This window comes from Prunus persica, chromosome G4 (assembly GCF_000346465.2).
Source record: "Prunus persica cultivar Lovell chromosome G4, Prunus_persica_NCBIv2, whole genome shotgun sequence".
In the NCBI taxonomy this organism is placed as follows: Eukaryota; Viridiplantae; Streptophyta; class Magnoliopsida; order Rosales; family Rosaceae; genus Prunus; species Prunus persica.
This window is the reverse complement of record NC_034012.1, coordinates 5,821,541-5,840,484: the sequence shown is the minus strand read 5'-3', so window position 1 is coordinate 5,840,484 and position 18,944 is coordinate 5,821,541. Positions and strand designations below refer to the sequence as shown.

The following is an 18,944-nucleotide window of genomic DNA, read 5'->3' as shown; positions in this document are numbered from 1 at the left end:
TTAAAGAACGGTACACATTTGTCGGTAGCCTTGGATATGAAGCGAGTCAGGGCAGCCACCCGTCCGGTAAGGCTTTGAATGTCCTTCGTTGTCTTTGGCCTCTCCATGTCGATGATGGCCTTTATTTTTTCGGGGTTCGCTTCGATACCCCTGTGACTAATCATGAATCCGAGGAATTTCCCGGAAGATACACCGAAGGCGCATTTCATCGGGTTTAACCTCATTCGGTAACCCTTAAGGATACCGAACATGATAGACAGATTGTGCAGGTGCTCTTCGGCTGTTCTGCTTTTCACTAACATGTCGTCAACGTAAACCTCCATGATGCTGCCGATGTGTTCGGCGAAGATTCTGTTGACAAGCCTCTGATACGTTGCCCCCGCGTTCTTCAAACCGAACGGCATGACGTTGTAGCAGTACAACCCTCTGTCCGTGATGAAGGCGGTGTGCTCGCTGTCGGGGGGGTGCATAAAAATCTGGTTGTACCCTGAATAGGCGTCCATGAAGCTGAGCAGCTCGTGTCCTGCCGTGGCGTCCACGAGCTGGTCTATTCGGGGTAACGGAAAGCTGTCCTTCGGGCAGGCCTTGTTCAGATCGGTGTAGTCTTGGCACATTCTCCAGCCGCCTGTACCCTTTCGAACCATGACTGAGTTCGCCAGCCATACCGGGTACGTAACTTCCCTGATGAAGCCGATGGTTTGAAGTTTGTCAACTTCCGTCCGCATGGCTTCGTACCGTTCGGCATCATACGAACGGCGCTTCTGCCTTACAGGTTTGTAGGCTGGGGAAATGCTGAGTTTATGGCTGATGATTTCAGGGTCTATGCCGGGCATGTCTTCGTAGGACCATGCGAACACTTCCGAATGGTGCCGTAAGAAGTCTATAAACTGCGCTCGGAGGGCAGGGGTTAATCTGGTACCGATTTTAACCCGACGATCGGGCTGTTTTTCGTTCAGGGTTATCGTCTCCAGTTCTTCGGCGGGTTGTGTATGAGGAGTTGGCGACTCATCTCTTGGGTCGTCAACTGGTCCCGTGCCGTTCGGCACCCCCTGCACAGACATGGTCTCCTCTGGGATTTTGTAAGAGGTTGATTTGATTGCTGTGGCGTAGCAAGTCCGTGCACTCAGCTGGTTTCCCCTGACAAACCCTACGCCGTTGGGGGTCGGGAACTTCATCAATAGCATGTGTGGGGAAATATGCGCCTTTACCCTGGTCAGTGCCGTTCGGCCAACAATGACGTTATATGCCGTCGGGCAGTCGACGATGAGGAATTGGTCGTATATCGTCGCCCTCCTTGGCGCGGTGCCGAAGGTGATTGCGAGTGTTACGCTACCGATCGGCTGGACCATGTCCCCAGAGAAACTTAGCAAAGGTGTCAACTGCCGGTTAACATGGTTGTCCTGTATTCCCATTTCTCGGAAAGCTTCAGAAAAGATCACGTTTACCGAGCTCCCTGTGTCGATAAGTACTCTCCCCACATCGTAATCGGCAATTTCTGCTCGGACGATCATTGGGTCGTCGTGGGGATAGAGGATGCCCTGTTCTTCTTCCTTGCAAAACGTGATCGGTTCCCACTGGTCCTTCGGTGTTTCATGGTGGCGATTCACCTCTATGCCGAACACCTGGGGAAACTGTGCGGCACGCACGTACTGCTTCATCGAGCGATTGCTCAGTCCTGCAATAGTTGGGCCGCCGCTGATAGTGCTTATCATGTTTATCTGCCGATTTGCGTTCGGCACCGGCGCCGTTGGCTGCCGGGCGATATACTGGTCTAGCTTCCCCTCTCGGATCAAGCGTTCGACGATCTTCCTCAGGCTTATGCAGTCTTCTGTATTATGGCTGTTGTGCTGATGGTATCGGCAGAATTTACCGGTATCCCGGTTGTCTTGCCGATTGGGTCTTCGTTGATTCGGCTTGGGTATCTTTTCCTGTTCGTTCATCAGGACGGCCTCGTAAGTAGTATTCAACAGGGTGAAGACCTCGTTGCCATGATCCCGATTCGGCAGAGGGGCTCAGTTGTCGTGGCGACCGTACCTCCCTTTTCCTTTCTTTGGGTGCTCCCTTCGATCGGCACGATCATCTTTCCTCTTATGACCTGCCGAGTAGGTGTCGACTCGCTCATAAGGCGTTGCCCTTGCCAGATAGGCACTTGGTTCCGCATTTCCTTGCGGTGCCGAAACCGTGGGTTTCGAGTTGAAGTATTCGGCCTTGGCATGGATTGCTGCCTGCTTCATCAGTTCGTCGTACGTGCGCCAGTTGCTACTGTGCACCAGGTATCGGAAATGAGAGGACCGAAGGCCACTCTTGAAGGCGCCGTAGGCTGCCCTATCATCTGTTTCCGGACACTTTGAGTACTCGTGACTGAAACGCGCCGCGTATTCTCTCAACGGTTCGTCCTCCCTTTGCCGAATCGTGTACAGATCATCGGCGGAGTAGAGACGGTCCGTTTGGATCATGAAGTGATTGAGGAAGATCTGCTTCAGCTCATCAAAGGATGCTACCGTTTCCGGCTCTAAACGGTAGAACCAGTTCAAGGCTGCCCCGGTAAGGGAAGACGGGAATAGCAGGCACTGCCCCTCATCGCTCAGGCCTTTGCATCCAATAGCGGACTGGAATGAATGGAGGTGTGTCAAAGGGTCCTCCGTTCCTGTGTAGAACGGTATACGCAGTTGCTGCACTTCCCTGTCTTACCGAGAATCCCGGATGCGCCTTGTGAACGGTCCGGGCCGAAGCTTTCCCCATTCCGGTTCTTGGGAGCGTGCATTGTCGTTTTCCATTTTCTGGACCTTCTGAAAGAGGAGTCGGATCATGGGGTCTCGGCTAGGGACTTCTTCGGAACCGTAGTCTTCCGATTGTCTTTGTAGGTTGAGTGGGTTAACCTCCGAGTTCCGCGAATGTGTTACCGAACGTTAGGTGGACGTTTGCGTCCCGGACGGGATGTACTTGTCTCCCAGGACCCTCATCCGTGAATCCTTTAATCGGGCGCTCATCCTGATCGGAGACCTCTGTCTCTCTGCCTCTCGATCATTAATCCGATGTCGACAATCGGTGTAGACCTTCTTCGGGACATGTGGCTGGTCCCTGGGCGGCAGGACCACCAATTGTTTGGAAGGAGCGGGCGTTACCGTCGCTGCCTTATCGCGTTTCTTCCTCCCGTGAGGGGTTTGCAGGCTTTCGGAAGAGTGAGTTATCTGAATGTTCTGCGGGTGCTGCTGGTGGAGCAGCTGCTGGGTTTCATCCACCTTGGACAAAAGAAAGTTGTTGTGTTCCTGAAGCCTCGCCATGTCCTTCCGTAAGGTTGCGATTTGGGCTGCCAGCTCGGCTTCGGCGGTTGTTTGGGTAGCGGGAACGTTTCCGAAGGGAGTGCTTGGAGGTAGCGCTGGGCTAGCTCCGCTCTGCCTTCCGAACGGTATCCCCTCTTCCGTTAGGAACGTTTGTTTTGAAGTGGTCCCCATGTGTTTAAGGGATTTGTGGGTTGATGATTGCAGTTTCCCACAGACGGCGCCAAACTGTTGATGCGAAAAAGTGGTTTGATACGTAATTCGTCAACTTAGTCAAAATGTCCCTTCGGTAGGTCACTGTCCTCGGTAAGTGGTCCACTCTGGAGGATAAATACCTGCAAAAGGATATTTTTGGTAAATCCTTGGGGTACCGGTGTGGTACCGGCCGAAGGCTCTCCGATGCTTTAGTAAGTACGGGTTTAGCAAAGTTAACTGACAGATCACACGATAGCGTACCGTTTGTTCTGATCCCCCTCTTTTAGGGATATGGGTCTCCTTATATAGGCCTTGGGAGGTGTGCATTGTGCTCATATTTCCGATGTGGGATTCCGGGCATGGATTGTGAGCATGACACGTGTCTGATGGTAAAAGGGCCAAGATAGATGGCTTCTGTAGGGAGCATGCCGAAGGGGCTCCATGATCAGGATAGACCCTGTCCACGTGTTCGGTGGTAATAGGCCGTTTACTTCGGTATAAACAGGACTAAAGAAGAATAGTTGGCAGGTAATGGAGAGGAGATGGCGTGCTCTGAAACAGGGTTGAAATAAATGTTGGATGTCTGTCTTTTAGTAATTTGATTCACTATTGATGAAGAACGGACAATGCTTGCTGAATTAAAGAAATACAATTTTAGATCAATTGAATAATGCACATTTGAACATCTCTTGTCTTGTGAGTAGATGTGGTACAAGTTTTACTAAAATTGAAACATCTCATAGTTGTTGCATCGCATGCGTATATATATTTGGTGTTGAAAATATATAAATATAAGAAACTATAAGCACCTGCATGCATATGCATGCAACATATGGATTGGAGGCAGAGCTTCAAGATCGGCTACTCAGCCCAAACCCTAAGGTATCTGCTTATGGAACTTCCATTCCCTGGTTTGAAGATTTACACCCTAGGGATAAGCCCGTGTAGAGAAGCAATGGTATCTATGATGCAATTATGCTTTCAAATGAGAGTATAAAATTCAACGTAGCCACAGGTCCATTCATGCCAATCAATTTACCATTACATCCATCAGAGGCAAAATCAAAATTGGCCAAGCCGCTAATGCTCTCGTTTGGATTTCAGGTGAGGGGGGTTAAAGAACAAGTTAAAAAATTTCAAGTTGTTCTTCAAGAAGAACAAGAAAGGCGATGAGCGCTTCTACACTCCGTTCCCCCTATCTGTCACTCAGAACACAAACACGCTAATGTTAGGCCCGAGATATTTCCACGCCAAGCCAGTTAGTTTGAAGGCCCTAGATACCAGCATGCTCAGAGCCCTTCATCCTTATAGCCTTTTGGACCTAGACTGGAGTTCGTTGGAAAAAATTCCACTATTCTCAGCCCGAACCCTAAGGTATCTACTTCTGGAACTTCCATCCCCTGGTTTGAAGATTTACACCCTAGGTATGAGGGGTCGTGTGGAGAAGCAATTGTATCTATGATGGTAGGACCCTGTGAGTATTCAACACCTGTCAGGTGTCGGATACGCATAGGGTTGGGCACATACACAGAGTTCGACATAGATTCCATAGTGGAATTTGGGTCGGGTCCTGTCATATGATGTCATTATGCTTTCAAAAGAGAGTATAAAACTGAATAATACTTCCAATACATTTGATTTCAGATTAGGGCCCATGACTCCCACAATTTTGGATATGGCATCCCTTTTTGGGTTTCGTCCCCATGGAGTAAACATAGACGTTTTTGGGGATTATAAGAGAAGGGGGCAAAAAGCAAAAACCTGGATCCGGCCTAGCTACTAAAAAAGAAATACTAAGGAATAGGAAATATTTTGTGTTTATTGAGTCCTATCCAAATACGCTAGATAAGGAGCAGGAACATGAGATATTCTTGCTATTTTGGCTAAAAAAGTTCATCTTCCCTTGCCCTGAAGGATTTGTAACCGGCGAGTATATGTATCTAGCAGAAGCCTTATACAATGAAGATAATGTAGCCACATGCCTGTTCATGCTGGCCTCAATTTACCATTACATCTATCAAATCACCACAAAATCAATGGACCTGGATGTCTGTGGTGGTATTTCCCTGAACTTGAATCAAATAAATTAACGTTTCTGGAGGATGAGATCCCAGCTCTGCGCATCGTCTCCAGCCCGATAAGGCTTGTCAAAGACTGAAGAATGCTACATCTTCTTCCAAGATTGCAAATAGAGAGAAGAAGGGCAATTGTTGTGCTCAGTGAAGATGGATTATCCATGGTTTAAGGATTAAAAAATATACGAATCGTGGGCAAAAGGGACCAATCAGGACTGATATATTAGTATAGCATTCTTGGGTTTTTTTCTTCCTGTTCTATATGTTTTTCTAGGCCCCGTATAGCTTTTTCAGACTTTGGGCTTAGGCCCAAACCATACACAGACCAAAAAAATAAACAAATCTATGTTTAAGAAAAATATATGGTTTTAGCCAACGACGTCGTCCACTTGATGTGTTAAAAGAAAATGAAAAAATTAGGCCGACGGGTCATATAGAACAGCGCCGCATCCCGCATCCCGCATCACCCACTCTTCTTCTTCTTCCTCGCGCTTGCACAGCGCCGCGGCAACACTATTCACCTTCTTCTTTTTCCTCTTCTTCATTTTCAGTTCACAAATATCCCTTCGTCAAGCTCATTCATGCCATAGTCTACAACGACTGTCCCTTCGTCCAGTATATGACAGACCGCGAAGAGCAATCAGTGCTTGGCATGTTGAAGCGCATAGGGAGCATATACTTAACAGGTGAATAAAGAAATGGCTGATCAAGGGCCTTCCAAAGTTGGAGGAGGACAGAGTTTGGCTCTTGCTACAACAACTACTGCAGAAACTTCTACACCAACTAGCCAAAACAACATGCGCGATTTTGAGCCAGGGAGAGGTTTCTCCAAGAGCGAGTGCCCCCAGTTCCAGCAGTGCAGCTCAAGGAATCGCCATGCCTGTTGTTGAGAACAGTGCAGTTCGAAGAACAATCCTGCAAGTCCTCAGAAGTACTGATGAAGCCTGCAAGCCGATTGTGGCAGAATTGGAACAATTACTGACAGTACTGGAAACTCCAGGATTCGAAGTTCTGCAGCATTTGGGCCTGCTTTTCAAGATAAAGAGTTTGCTTCAACAAATCTCTGAGATCAAGCCCTTCTGGCCTCATCGGGTCAGTTTCTGGAGAAGGTTGCCAATGCCATGGTCCAAAAGATGCCCGATCAGAGCCTCCTGATCTTGCTGTGGTCGTGAAGCAATATCGGGCTGAGAAAGCCAGACAAATGGACCTATATGGCAAGGCAGAAGAAAGCCTCAAGGAGCTAGAAGCCATAGAACAAGAGGAGCAAAGACTTCGGTCACAGATAGAGGCAGACAGGCTACATCGGGCAAAACTGATTCTGGAGCTGCAAGAACTCGAGAGGCAGACTAGTGCAAGCGAGCCGGTGATTGATGCGCTAACTTCCCAAGCCATTGCAGTCACACACTAGCTGACACAGAGGCCAATTCACTTCAAAAATATATTAATTTAGGTCTCTACAGCTTTGGGCTTTGGCTTTTATGAAATAATCACCGTTCGAGGCAATTAAGATTTTCCTTAAGTTATAGTTTGTTGACAGATTAACGAAAAGAGAATTTCAAAATTTATAAGGAAATAACCATTATTTGGCTAAATCTGTATAAACAGATAAAAAATAATAAAGCCTTGAAAGTAGGCCTACATGTAATTTTGGGCTTCAAATTTAAATTTATTAAATTTTAAAACCCCTTTTCAAAAATAAACACTAGAATAAACATATTCAAAAGTAGAGCATGCTTTGCCACGTGGATGCAACTGATTGGAGACTCAAAATTGTGGGTATGCCCTCGCGTTGATGGTGAGAGTAGCTAATCTCCCTCTAAATATTTTTTCACCGAAAAAAAAAAAAAGTTTATACAATTCTGAGTTGCTTTGTTGACTATATCGTAATTAATTAATATTGCCCATAAATGGAAAGAAATTTTTGGATGTAAAAATTCAATTGTGAATATCTAAAACAGCTTAGATGGAGAGTGCTGCTATTTCCGCTCATCTGTCTTATTTTTTCACCCCTCTTATCTTTAAACTTTTAAAGACAAATTTAACCTCATTATAAAATGACTTAAAAGGACTTAAAGGAAAAAGAAAGAGGGGAAAAAAAAATGCGAACTATGTTCTCACGTAACCCTATCGTTTGACAAAAAGAGAAAAAAACACAAGAAAGCTATGACTCCTAGCTCATGATTCCTCTTATGACTTTTCAGTGCTCAAAACTCAATTCTTAAATAATTTTCTTCTCTTTTCTATTCATTCAATCAAATTGTTTATGAAGAAGAAAACAACATGAGAATGGATGTTGAAGAGAACGATTTTGGCGAAAAGGTAAGGAAATCCTATTTGAACAGAATTTCTAAGATCTTTACAATTACTTAAAGCATTGGGAGATCAATATTTCTTGGACTATGATTTTTTTTCTTAAACAAATTAAAAATATGAAAACCTGAGGATGAACAAGTTTCTGTCAGCGGACCAGAAAGTTTGGAAGGTGGGTAAAGAGGTTGCTGGGTATGTTTAGAAATTGGGGAGCTTGAGCCAGGTTTTAGTTTCAAGGGCTGGTCATTTTTTGCATGCTGACTAGCCATTGTCATCAAATTTTGTGATATGAAGTTGCTTCTTTTATCGCTTTACTACTGTATTACTTACTATTGTTTGCTTTCAAATTTCAAATTTCGTGGAAAATAAGATACAGCAAAAATGAGAGAGAGATGTGTGGGCGTCAGAGAGAGAGAAGACATGAGCAGAGAGAATAAAGGAGAGAGGAAATGAGGTAATAATTAAAAGGGTATTTTAGGAATATTGGTGGGTGGAAAAATAGGATTGTGTTTTTTAAAATTTATATGGTGGATGAGAAAATAGGACATGTGAGTGGAAATAGCAGCACTCTAGATAGAAGGCAACAACTCTAACGAATGGCAAATAACGCTTCGGTGCAGGGTATATACAAGACAAGGGCAAAGACAAACTCAGACATCACAAAATGGAGTGAAAACAATATCATCTCATTCCATTGAATTTTTTCGAGGACAACCAAATGTTGGAGGATCCAATCGAATTGTTCCCTTTAGAGTTGGTTGCGATGAATTCGAGCTGCAAAATGAAACTCAACATATTATTTTCGACGAGTGGAATGATGGATGGAAGAGTGAACAATCTTCTTTGGTATGATAATATATGGAAATGGAGCTAATTAAGGTCATGCATGCACGGAGGGGGTAAGAAATACTACTCTGCTTCGCATAACTTAAGCCCAGCCTAATGGCTCTCAAGGGAATGAGACCTAAAAAGGGTTTGAAACCAATAATGGAAGATTGATTGAAGTGCCTTAATCGATGGTGGTTCTTGTTTATAAAATTACAATCTTCTATTCACCTTGTGCAAAGACATCACAATTATTGGAAAAGTATGTTAAGATTTGGGAAAAAAAAAAAGTATATGCGTTCAATGCAATTGTAACATGTATAGAGTCAATGCATTTCAATTCTGCTTGGGTGCTTACTTAATGGCATAGAAAAGAACTACGTTTACAATAATGATGTATTAGCATACTTCATACATCAAATTTGAGTAGATTGTCAACAAAATCTTAATTAATGAGTCAAAAAAATGCCAAAACTTATCCCTGGAGCTTATAGGATTGCATCAAAATTGCATAGCAAAACATATAAAGCCGTTATATGGTATCCCTCCACTGCTGATGCATGTAATGCCTCTTGAATATTCTTTGGCACACAAGAAACACACTCGCCAATACAGAGAAAATCATATACCTGGTACTGTGACTATCATGAAATCCTTCTAGATAGGTTCCTAAACCCAGAGCCCACACACTTAAGTATAACAGTCCCTGTGGATGGGTCAGGTTTGATGACAAATGTAACTCCGAGAAAATCTTTGATGTTTCTGAGAGTTTCTATCCCGTAAGGAGAAAGCTTTCCAACACGAACCTTTGAAACATCTTGTGGACATAATGCACAGAGAAGAAACAACAAACCCTACAAGTGAAAATAACAGCAGACTATCAGCAATAGACAGAATTAAAAAGGGAAAAAAATGGAGCCTATATCCAAGATAAACAGTGATCACAAATTATTAACTCCTCTTTGTTAATCTGACAAGCGGAAGTTATTAACTCCTCTAGCTAGAGGTGTGCCCCATCTTTATTTAGGAAAATGAGAAAGTAAATTCAGCCACTATGGCATCAAATCACAAACCTGGTGTGTTGAATCTACCACTCCACCCTGCTCAATCTCCCCGAGCAGAACAGTAGCCATTTGCACACCAACGTCCTCAGGAGACATCAGCTCTTTCTTCTCCTCATCTTCAAGCTCAGCTGTTTCTTCCTGACGTGAATAGGAAACTGCTGTATCAGTAGAGATACAGCAACCAGAAGTTGTTTCCGCAACCAATGAAATTCCATAACCAGGTGATCTGCCATAAAATCATTGTTGTCTACATGAGCCCAAGTGTTACTACCACTTCAACATAACAAACCTAAAAACCAGTCCAAATTCATAACATGTACCCACGTAGCAAAAATCCAATGATATCTAGTAAAAGTTGAAAACATACTTTCCAGCTTGCGCGCCCTGTCTATGGTCGGTAAATATGTGAACATCTGGGAGAAAGGGATTAAAGATTCCACGAGCTGCATATACCATGGTATTTTCAAACTGCACAGCCACTCTTGTAGAGAATGTAATCCCTCTAATCCTCTTAACCATCCCCTCATCAGTCCAGGTAACTGCCTGTACATCCAAATATATAAACAAATAGAAAACCCAAAAAAAAGAAACAAAAAACATACTATACTATCTCATAAGTCTTAGAAACTCACTGTTAGACTTTGAACAACCGGAACTGACAACAACACCTCACCACCTCCTTGAGGAGCAGATCCACGACTCAGTATTTCTAGGTCCAACCCTTCTGAGGGAACTCCAAAGTGTTTTAACATGGGCAAGGTAGTAGACCGGAATGTATCAACAGATGGGTCCTTTGAATCATTTGTAATTCCTAAAAGGCAAAAATGTAACTCACATAAAGTGGCAGCACCTTTTTAAAGCTCAAATCGACAGGTGTCCCCTTTTTTTGGGGTTAACGATTAGGTTCAGGTCATTTGTTTATGATCAGTAAGGTAATTAGTAAGAAAGTCAAGTGTACATACTAAAACTATCAGGAATTAGCTCTCCTGTCCCCTCATGTTGATCTGTGACACCATATTACGACCACCACCAAGAACCTTGACGAATTAACTAAAAAAATATATGTAGAGAACTTGTGCTATTGGGAGATTGCTTATAGAAGAAAACCACTATCTTAAAGGATGAAAACGTTGTAAAATTGTGTTCCTTACTTGGACCAAAACCATACCTGTGATTGAGGCTTTCAATAGCAAAATAAATTCATAATACGTCGATAAGCTTGCTATTACCCAGGACCAAAATTTGTTTCACACATAAATTTTACAAGAAAACCAATAAAAAAGCAACAAAAGATGAACCAAAAAAAAAAAAAAAAAGATAAACCGCAAGAAGGTTCACAGTAATAAAAGCGGTACCTTTAAGCGTAATGTTCAGGGGTTTTTTGGCAAAGAGACCAAGCACAATCAATGGCTCCAAGTAATAACCAATAGCCCGACTCAGAGAGCATTCGTGCACCAGATTCCTCCCGCCCATCACGATCCCCGGCTTGAACTTCAATTTCGTGCCTGCCCACAAACACACACAAAAAACAATGCTCAAAACCCTAAACCCTGAATTAAATTTTGAGCTAAATATAAGAAGGCAAGTTTTTGGTGTTTGTTAGTGAAAGTAGTACCAGTATCGTTGATTTCGACGGAGCAGTCATCGCAGACCTTCTCGAGCAAGCGGATGAAGGAGACCTCGTGAGGACGGAGACCAGGCCACGTCTCCTCTGCATGTATGTCCTCGATATGAACCGGTGTAGACGAAAGCAGAGACAATACGAGACGTTGCCTTAGGTTTTGGCTTCCTTTTAGCTTCTTGTAGCTTATTTTCCCCATTTTTGCTTCTCTCTGCTCTCTCTGCTATTGGGTGCTGGGGTTTTGGTGGCTAGGGGTTTTGCGGGGATGTTCAACCTTTTCGTTTCCTTATTTTTCATTTATTTTTTCTTTTAACAAGGATAAACTTGGAATTTTAAAAAAGAAATTTTAGTGTTGGGTCTGATCAGCAAACAAGTGGGTCTACAGAGAACTTTCATTGTACTTCTTTCTCATCCAAATACTTAGCTTCTTGACAAGGGGCTTGTAGTTAAGTGGTTAAGAGCATCTATGTACCCGAGATTTTAGGTTCAATTTTCCCTCTCTCAAATTGTTTGTATAAAAAATAAAAAATAAAAAATTCTTGGAATATTTTCTTCTCAAATTTTGGAAGCACTGGTCCAAATTCTTGTGGTGATATTGAGATTATATCATACAAACAAAATAGTTGCAGAGACGGAGCTTGTTGAAACAAGATTAAGTCGTCAATATTGCTAATGTAAATACAACTTAGAAAAGTCCAGACTGATTAGATTGTGTAGTTGTTTGTTAAAATCATAAGACAGATCTGTCGAAATTTGGTGCTTTACAGGTATTCACTCGGACACCCCTTTTTTTTTATTTTATTTTATTTTATTTTATTCACCTTCTACTTGGTTATATTAATTATCTTTTCAGTATGTGCAGAAGGCTAGGTTATTGCATTGCAAACTAACTTCTTTTATAATGCTGTGGGCTAGAAAATCTCCTCAGCGGAAGCAATATTTGGTAAATATAACCCTCAGACATAACTGCTTAACCTGCTTTCATATAACAATGCTACAAGCATCACTAATTCACCAAAACCTGTCAACTTGTTCAAGAATAGTGGTCAACATACTTACTACTACAAAACCGAACCCTGTCTTTTTTCTTTTTCTTTTTATGCCCAGGAAAAAACAATTTCAACCCTCTGAATCATCGAAATGCCTTGGACTATCAAGTTCACCCATACTTGCAGAAGCAAAAGAGTCGGTAGACTCTACAGATGAGAGGGAAGAGACGGAATCATCTGAATCCAACACGATGTGATCATGAGGGATGATGTTATCTTCATCAATTTCTGACACCTCTGACCCCTCTGTTCCTAAAAGTAGTTTGTTTATTGCTGACTTCGCAGTTTCAACAAACCATTCATCCTCAGGGAGCGCACTAATAAAACAGAAGAATTTTAGCTTTGGGTTGAAACTTTCAAAATAGAGGTCCAAGGGAGAAAGAACCAAAAATGGGAAGACATGCAAACAACTTACCTTTGCACTTCTATGCCTCTAGCAGAAAAGGCCCTGATAGCACGAGCAATTATGGCTGATGCAATCTGGTGGACATGCCTTGATGGGTAACCCGCAAAACGTGCAATTTCAACAGTGAAGTGCATATCAAGAATTAACTGTAACAAACATAGTTGATTGTGAGTTAACTCTGTGTGTGTGTGTGTGTGTGTGTGTGTGTGTGTGTGTGAGAGAGAGAGAGAGAGAGAGAGAGAGAGAGAGAGAGAGAGAGAGAGAGAGAGAGAGCATTCAACCCAGGACTCTGGCTGGCAGCACTTGCCAGACTCCAGGGTCCACCCAGCATAAAACTTCAATCTGTTACAGTTTCTCAACCAAGATTGTTTTAGAAGAGATGAAGCAATGACCTATCATGTCAAGGGGTCTAAAGACACAGCCATCTGCCACCAACCCAGTCAAAAAGATACGAGATTAGTGGCTTGTGGCTTGCAAACTTATTCTATTTCTATGACTCTTATCTGGGCTCACAAATTCTGTGGTATTTTCCCATAGCAATTTTTCCACTTAGTAACTTTTTCATGGTTTCAGTCCTATGTTGAACCATGAAAATCCATCATCAACTAAGGATCCCATATTAACACTTTTCCCGATATGAAAAAGAGTGAAATAATGATATCTGGTCCTATTATTTTTCAAAAAGAACAACCAAAAAATGGACAGTATGGAAGCATGTAAGTACCTGCTGTAACCCAAGTGGCTGAAGAGGGCCTGTATCATCCTCGAACACACCCCAAAACTCTTGTTCATCAGACAACCACATTACAACTGTCTCTGTTAACCTAGCAAGCAAAATTTTCTGTATTTTATCTTTTCCAAGTAACACATCTCCAGCCACAATTGCTAATTGCTGCAGCTTCGCAAATAATGCCTGCAATACCAGGACAAAGTCTCATAACTTATACCAAAAGATATACAGCAATATGCATATAAAGTCCTATGGCTGAATGCAAGATAATGATCACTTGAGCAGAATACAGTGCTTTCAGGATAACAAACTCAACTTTCTAACAGTTATAATAACGGAACCCACTAAATAGATTAGATGATACATTCCACAAACTTTTTTCTTTGATGTTGATCTGACGAAATGTGCCACTAGAAACAAATTATAGTTAATGACTACAAGAAGCATGACCCCACCCACAAATATTTGTTATAGCTGCTCTTACACGGTGCATCCCAACAGCCAAACAACCCAAGGTAAATAGGCCACGACAAAGCGAAATTTGGAAATATAGAAATAAAATAATTTAAGAGAGAATGGGAGAGGTTTAAAATATTCAGAATACCATAGGGTAATAATGTTTACACAGATAAGCAAAGCTAAAGAAAAATATTATCACAAAGAAACCCATGTATATGTAGAGCGCATTAAAGTAAGAAACAACACCTGAAATGGAAGGGAAGGCAAAGGGGTAGAGCCCCCATAGAGATCGTCCCCATCCCCATTTAAATATATTTGTGCATCCAATCGTGTTTTTCCTTCTCTGGAATAAATGAAGCTCAAGACATATTGCCGACAAAAATGGTCTCGTAGCTTGTCAAATGAATGCTGAAGATGGCGCCTCCAATCCTTTAACTCTGTAGAAGTGCTTGGAATAGGTGTGACATTTTCAGCAGATCCACTTTTTGGTTCCCCACTTTCACTCTGCTGCTTCCAAAGGTTCATTACAGCATTCGGCAGTAGTTCTTCCAAAATGGTAAAAGCAACTCCCAAAATGGCAAGCTGTTCTGAATCTGTTTCAGCTCTAAAGGATACAAACTCCTTCAGCTCTGTCAGATTGTCATCATCAGATGGTCCTGGTAGGGCTTTAATTAAAGCATCCATGTATTTATCAAAAAGTTGACTGATCCTACTCAATATGTTTCCCCCAAAATGCAAAATGGTCAAAGGGGTCAACTGTTCCAATATATCCTGTGAAATCAACATAACATTATGACTGATTGTTGAGTCATTACTAACAAATTAGTAATGCATCAATGAACTTGACATTACTACTGACCAAAACCGATTCACGCTCATATGTACAGAGACACTAAGAAAAGTATACTGCAAAACCAAATTGTACATTCATTATAATTATGTTGACACACATATCAGATGTGCCCCCACATGGAGATACACACACCAGCTGTAGATGGTACCTGCATACTTAGTAAAGTACATAGGTACTCGAGTATATGCATGTAAAATTGCATTTAATTTAACATAAACCTCGTGAAAGTCCTGTTGAGTGGAAGAGTGACCTTTCCCAAAAATACAGAAGAATAATTTGGAGCATTTTAAAATGTTCCCTTCTCAAGAGTAATTTGGAACAACTGTTAAATCAACTCAATATAATTTTAAAGTATTTTATACCATTTTCTTTGTTCATAAGAACTCTTTTTTTTTTTTTTTTTTTTAATGTCATTATGTCTGAAAATTTTCCATCATCTTAATTCCTCAAGTTCAATCTTCAAAATACCTACCAAGACCAGCCTATTTGAATTGCTTGTATCAGTACAAAGAGATGAATTTAAAAATTATTTGTAGAAAGATTAGTACAAGACTAACTTACTTCAACAATGCACATAAATCTTATCCCACTATCAGCGAGCATACGATCTGATGATATTGTGAATGCAGACAATGGAGCTGCAAAGCGAGGTGAAAATGACATGCACTCATCAGCTTCTACCAAATCAAGGACAAGTTTTCTGGCCCGTCTAAAGTTCAATTCTAAAACTTCTTCAATGAAAGGCCACAACAGCACCAAAATCAATTTTGACAGTTTCAGGCCTTGCCGTTCCAGCATCAAAGAGTAATTGAGACTAGCCTGAACACAAACGCTAGCTGCACGTAAGGCAGAAACTGTACCAGAAGATGGTGCATTCTCTTTCACTAACCGTACAAAGTATTCAATTTCCCACTCTGCCCACTGAACAACTCTGTTTGTATAAACAGGATTATCACCAAATATTGAACCAGACTTCATCGTTGCAAGTGAGATTGCAGAAAATACGAGCTTAGACAAAGTTGCTGGATATGTCTTTGGACAGACAGAACAAGAAGGAGAAAGAGCTTCAATGCTCTTCTCAAGACGGGACCCATAAAATTTCAGCAGTAACTGATGTGCCAAAGGACCTTTTCCAATCTTTATTAACCCACTTAAGGCCTTCTTCAACTCAGGAAAACTAACAAAAGGTTGTCCAGTAACCTCAACTAGCTGACCTTCAAGCACTGCTTTTCTTTTCAAGAAAGCAGATCTGTATGAGGATCCTTCAGTTGATGAAGTATCTCCAGAGCTTTTCAGTTCTGGAGAGTTTCTCTCTTCAGAATCTAAAGCCTCTAATGCTTCTTCTACTTTATGCTCAGCTAAGAGAACATCAATTTTCTCCAAAACTATCTTGTGATCATCTGTCTCAATTGGCAAGGGATCCTGAAGTTCACCAATCTCAGGGTCTGGCTGGACTTCAGTAGTAGATTGATTCCATTCTTCCAATTGATGGCATACACCAGTCATCAAATCCTGCACAAGAATCCCTTGAGCTGAAATATGCTTTCGGAGCTCAACCAACTCATGTTCCATTTCTACAGCCTCTTCAGATATTCTGCAATTAGCATTAAGATCGGATCACGCATGCATGGATAGACAGGATTAATGAACGTATTAAATTGAATGAAAATCAAAGCAATGTACAGCTAAGAAAGAAAACAACTTTGGGCCATTTTGTGACCATGTTTCAGTGTTTTGAAAGGCAAGCCCAGACAGACCTCAAAATATGTTCTTGAAATAGAGGATTTAGAGATTTAAAGGATGCAGTGGATATCAAGGATCAAAAGTTCTAAGTAATGAAAATATGAAGGTGAGTAAGAATGGTCCATGCCTTTCTGGGGTTCCAACGTCTTTTCCCAAGAAAAGTGAGGTGGGAGACTAGGGGCAGTCATTTAAAACCCTTTAACGTTGGACAACCCCACACACGTGACATACAATCCTCAAAGAGGAAAAAGGTTGGGATGTATGTTGAGTTGATATTAACCACACACATATTTCCTGTTAAATTAAACTATGCTCTCTGAGAAGTTTAGCTATCCTAGCATTCCCCTGCCCAAGAATCATGCCATGGAAAATTTGAGTTGCATGGCTGCAAAATGGATTTGACACTGTTTTATCATTCTGAATAAACTTTTTCAATGCCATATTGTAATATATTTTTTAGGTTTCGAGTTATAAATCTAACATTTGAGTTTCCACATCACCTTCGTGACCCCATTGCTTCAAGTTATCAATTTGGTTGGTCCAGTCACATAATTATAAGATTACATAAAACTCAGAAGATAATAATTTTATTACTGCTTTAGTCTTTTTGAAATTCTCATCAGGTCACCCATAAAACTCTTCATAATAGCAAATTTCTGCGCATAAGAAGCCCTTGATTTGAGTTGAACCCGATATGAGCCTAAAATTCTGGACCCCTTCTCTCTTTTTAAATAAGATAGCCTAAAACTCTGTAACTAGGCTAACTTATTGTATATAGGATCACTGACCGACATTATTGTCGTGTATATGTTGTTACATACAGAGAAATTTTCATGTGGAAATCTTTGTTCCTTAAAGATTTTTCCTGTATTTTTCTTTCCCTATGCCCACAAGCTCAAAAAGTTGATAGTAAACATCAATTATTTCAAACTTGCGGACTTCGTACATGAACGACTTTGTAAATTTTTTGTTTTCTTTTCACATATATAGTTAATGATTGTTTTATTGTTAAACAGGCATACAAATCATTCAGCGTCATTAAATTACCTCAAAAAAGCCAAGTACTTTGATCGCATATTTCCACATAAGTTCTCCACTGCATCCTTTAAATCTAACAGCTCACAACATAGCTTTCTAATTCCCTGCATTCATAATATATGTATATGTTATAGGCGTGACAACAACAATAACAACAATGATAACAACTGCTTATTGAAACAATACAACAGAAGCATCACTAGCAACACTTAAAAGAATAACTATAGCAAATAAATACTTGCAGCTTCCAACCTCAGACAGCAACTCACTGTCCCAATTGCGGCAAAGTCCATATATTGTTACCCAAACAAGCTTACAGAAAACGGAATGCATTTATTACATGTTCTTAAGTATGAAACGCCTGCTTATTCGCTATATACACAAGTATAACATGAAATAGACATCACCCAGATGGCAAATACAATTGTCCCCTCAAATTGTACTTAAGCCCAGAACAACAAGAAACAAATTCAGCTAAGAACTCAACATTATTGATTAATTTGAAATGGGCAATCCTCAAACTCCTCAAAGAGCTAGGAGCTGAGGTCCAAAAAAATTGATCGCCAAAAAAAAATGTGAAAGCCAAATGTTAAATCTTCCATGAACAATAAATGTGGGAGATATAAAAAATAAAAATAAAAAATAAAAAAAATAAAAAAAAGCATTTTCCTTTATTGATTTCAAACAATTTCTCGTGAGCCGAATAGAGGGTTATGGGGGGAGGAAGAAGAAACCTTTTCAGTGTGGGATTGGTAAAGAGAGTCAACTTTAGACTGGGGAGTGATGCTCTCAATTGATGGGAAGTCGTCGTCTTCTTCGCTGCTCTCCATTTTCGACTTACGTTTGGGCTCTGCGTTTGCCTTTGCCCTCTACTGGCTTGAGGCTTCAACAATTGAAGCATATGAGAGCGACAGAGAGATGGCAAAATCGTTGGACGAGTAAATATCAGACACCAACTTATTTCATTTGTTTTCTGTCTGTTCACTCTTGATCTTATTTTATTCACTTGCTAATTAAAAGTTAGTGTAATAATTTAGGGGGACTTTGGAAAAACCCAAAGGAGAGAGAAAATTTTTAAAAGAAGCAAAAATGGACAAAATTACCCTTATTTATTTTTTAATTTCCTAAGAAATCCTTTACATTTGCATGTCTTTGGTTTGAAAGTTGAGAGGTTATTCTGTCTTTTTTGAAAAAGTTTTGACTTTTTTCAAAAGTGAAAGTTTTTTTATGGGTAAAACCTAAATTTACTAATAATTTAATGATTTTTTTAATTCATAAGAAAGAGAAACAGTGAT

At 41.1% G+C, this 18,944-nt stretch overlaps 2 protein-coding genes across 2 annotated transcripts; both read right to left on the bottom strand.

The window, feature by feature from the left end:
- Nucleotides 9,010–12,246, bottom strand: LOC18779656 (probable RNA 3'-terminal phosphate cyclase-like protein). Its single transcript, XM_007211379.2, has 6 exons — nt 11,366–12,246; nt 11,106–11,255; nt 10,383–10,561; nt 10,118–10,293; nt 9,760–9,976; nt 9,010–9,540 (listed from the first exon to the last, which is right to left on the bottom strand). Exons 1-6 carry the CDS (start codon nt 11,568–11,570, stop codon nt 9,331–9,333), a joined length of 1,137 nt encoding a protein of 378 aa, XP_007211441.1. The 5' UTR covers nt 11,571–12,246; the 3' UTR covers nt 9,010–9,330.
- On the bottom strand, nt 12,266–18,656 carry LOC18778243 (exocyst complex component EXO84C). The gene is made up of 7 exons (XM_007214578.2): nt 18,384–18,656; nt 17,659–17,753; nt 15,430–16,462; nt 14,262–14,786; nt 13,551–13,739; nt 12,836–12,972; nt 12,266–12,737 (listed from the first exon to the last, which is right to left on the bottom strand). Exons 1-7 carry the CDS (start codon nt 18,477–18,479, stop codon nt 12,491–12,493), a joined length of 2,322 nt encoding a protein of 773 aa, XP_007214640.1. The 5' UTR covers nt 18,480–18,656; the 3' UTR covers nt 12,266–12,490.

What these genes read in the sequence shown, in the direction of transcription:
- LOC18778243 (XM_007214578.2), bottom strand. Translation starts at nt 18,479, where the DNA reads ATGGAGAGCAGCGAAGAAGACGACGACTTCCCATCAATTGAGAGCATC. An exon ending in AAGTACTTGGCTTTTTTGAG is followed by an intron (nt 16,463 to 17,658) that starts GTAATTTAATGA and finishes TGCTAATTGCAG; the next exon opens with AATATCTGAAGAGGCTGTAG. An exon ending in AGAGGCATAGAAGTGCAAAG is followed by an intron (nt 12,738 to 12,835) that starts GTAAGTTGTTTG and finishes CTGTTTTATTAG; the next exon opens with TGCGCTCCCTGAGGATGAAT.
- LOC18779656 (XM_007211379.2), bottom strand. Translation starts at nt 11,570, where the DNA reads ATGGGGAAAATAAGCTACAAGAAGCTAAAAGGAAGCCAAAACCTAAGG. An exon ending in CGGTTGTTCAAAGTCTAACA is followed by an intron (nt 10,294 to 10,382) that starts GTGAGTTTCTAA and finishes TTGGATGTACAG; the next exon opens with GCAGTTACCTGGACTGATGA. An exon ending in TGGTAGATTCAACACACCAG is followed by an intron (nt 9,541 to 9,759) that starts GTTTGTGATTTG and finishes TTTCACTTGTAG; the next exon opens with GGTTTGTTGTTTCTTCTCTG.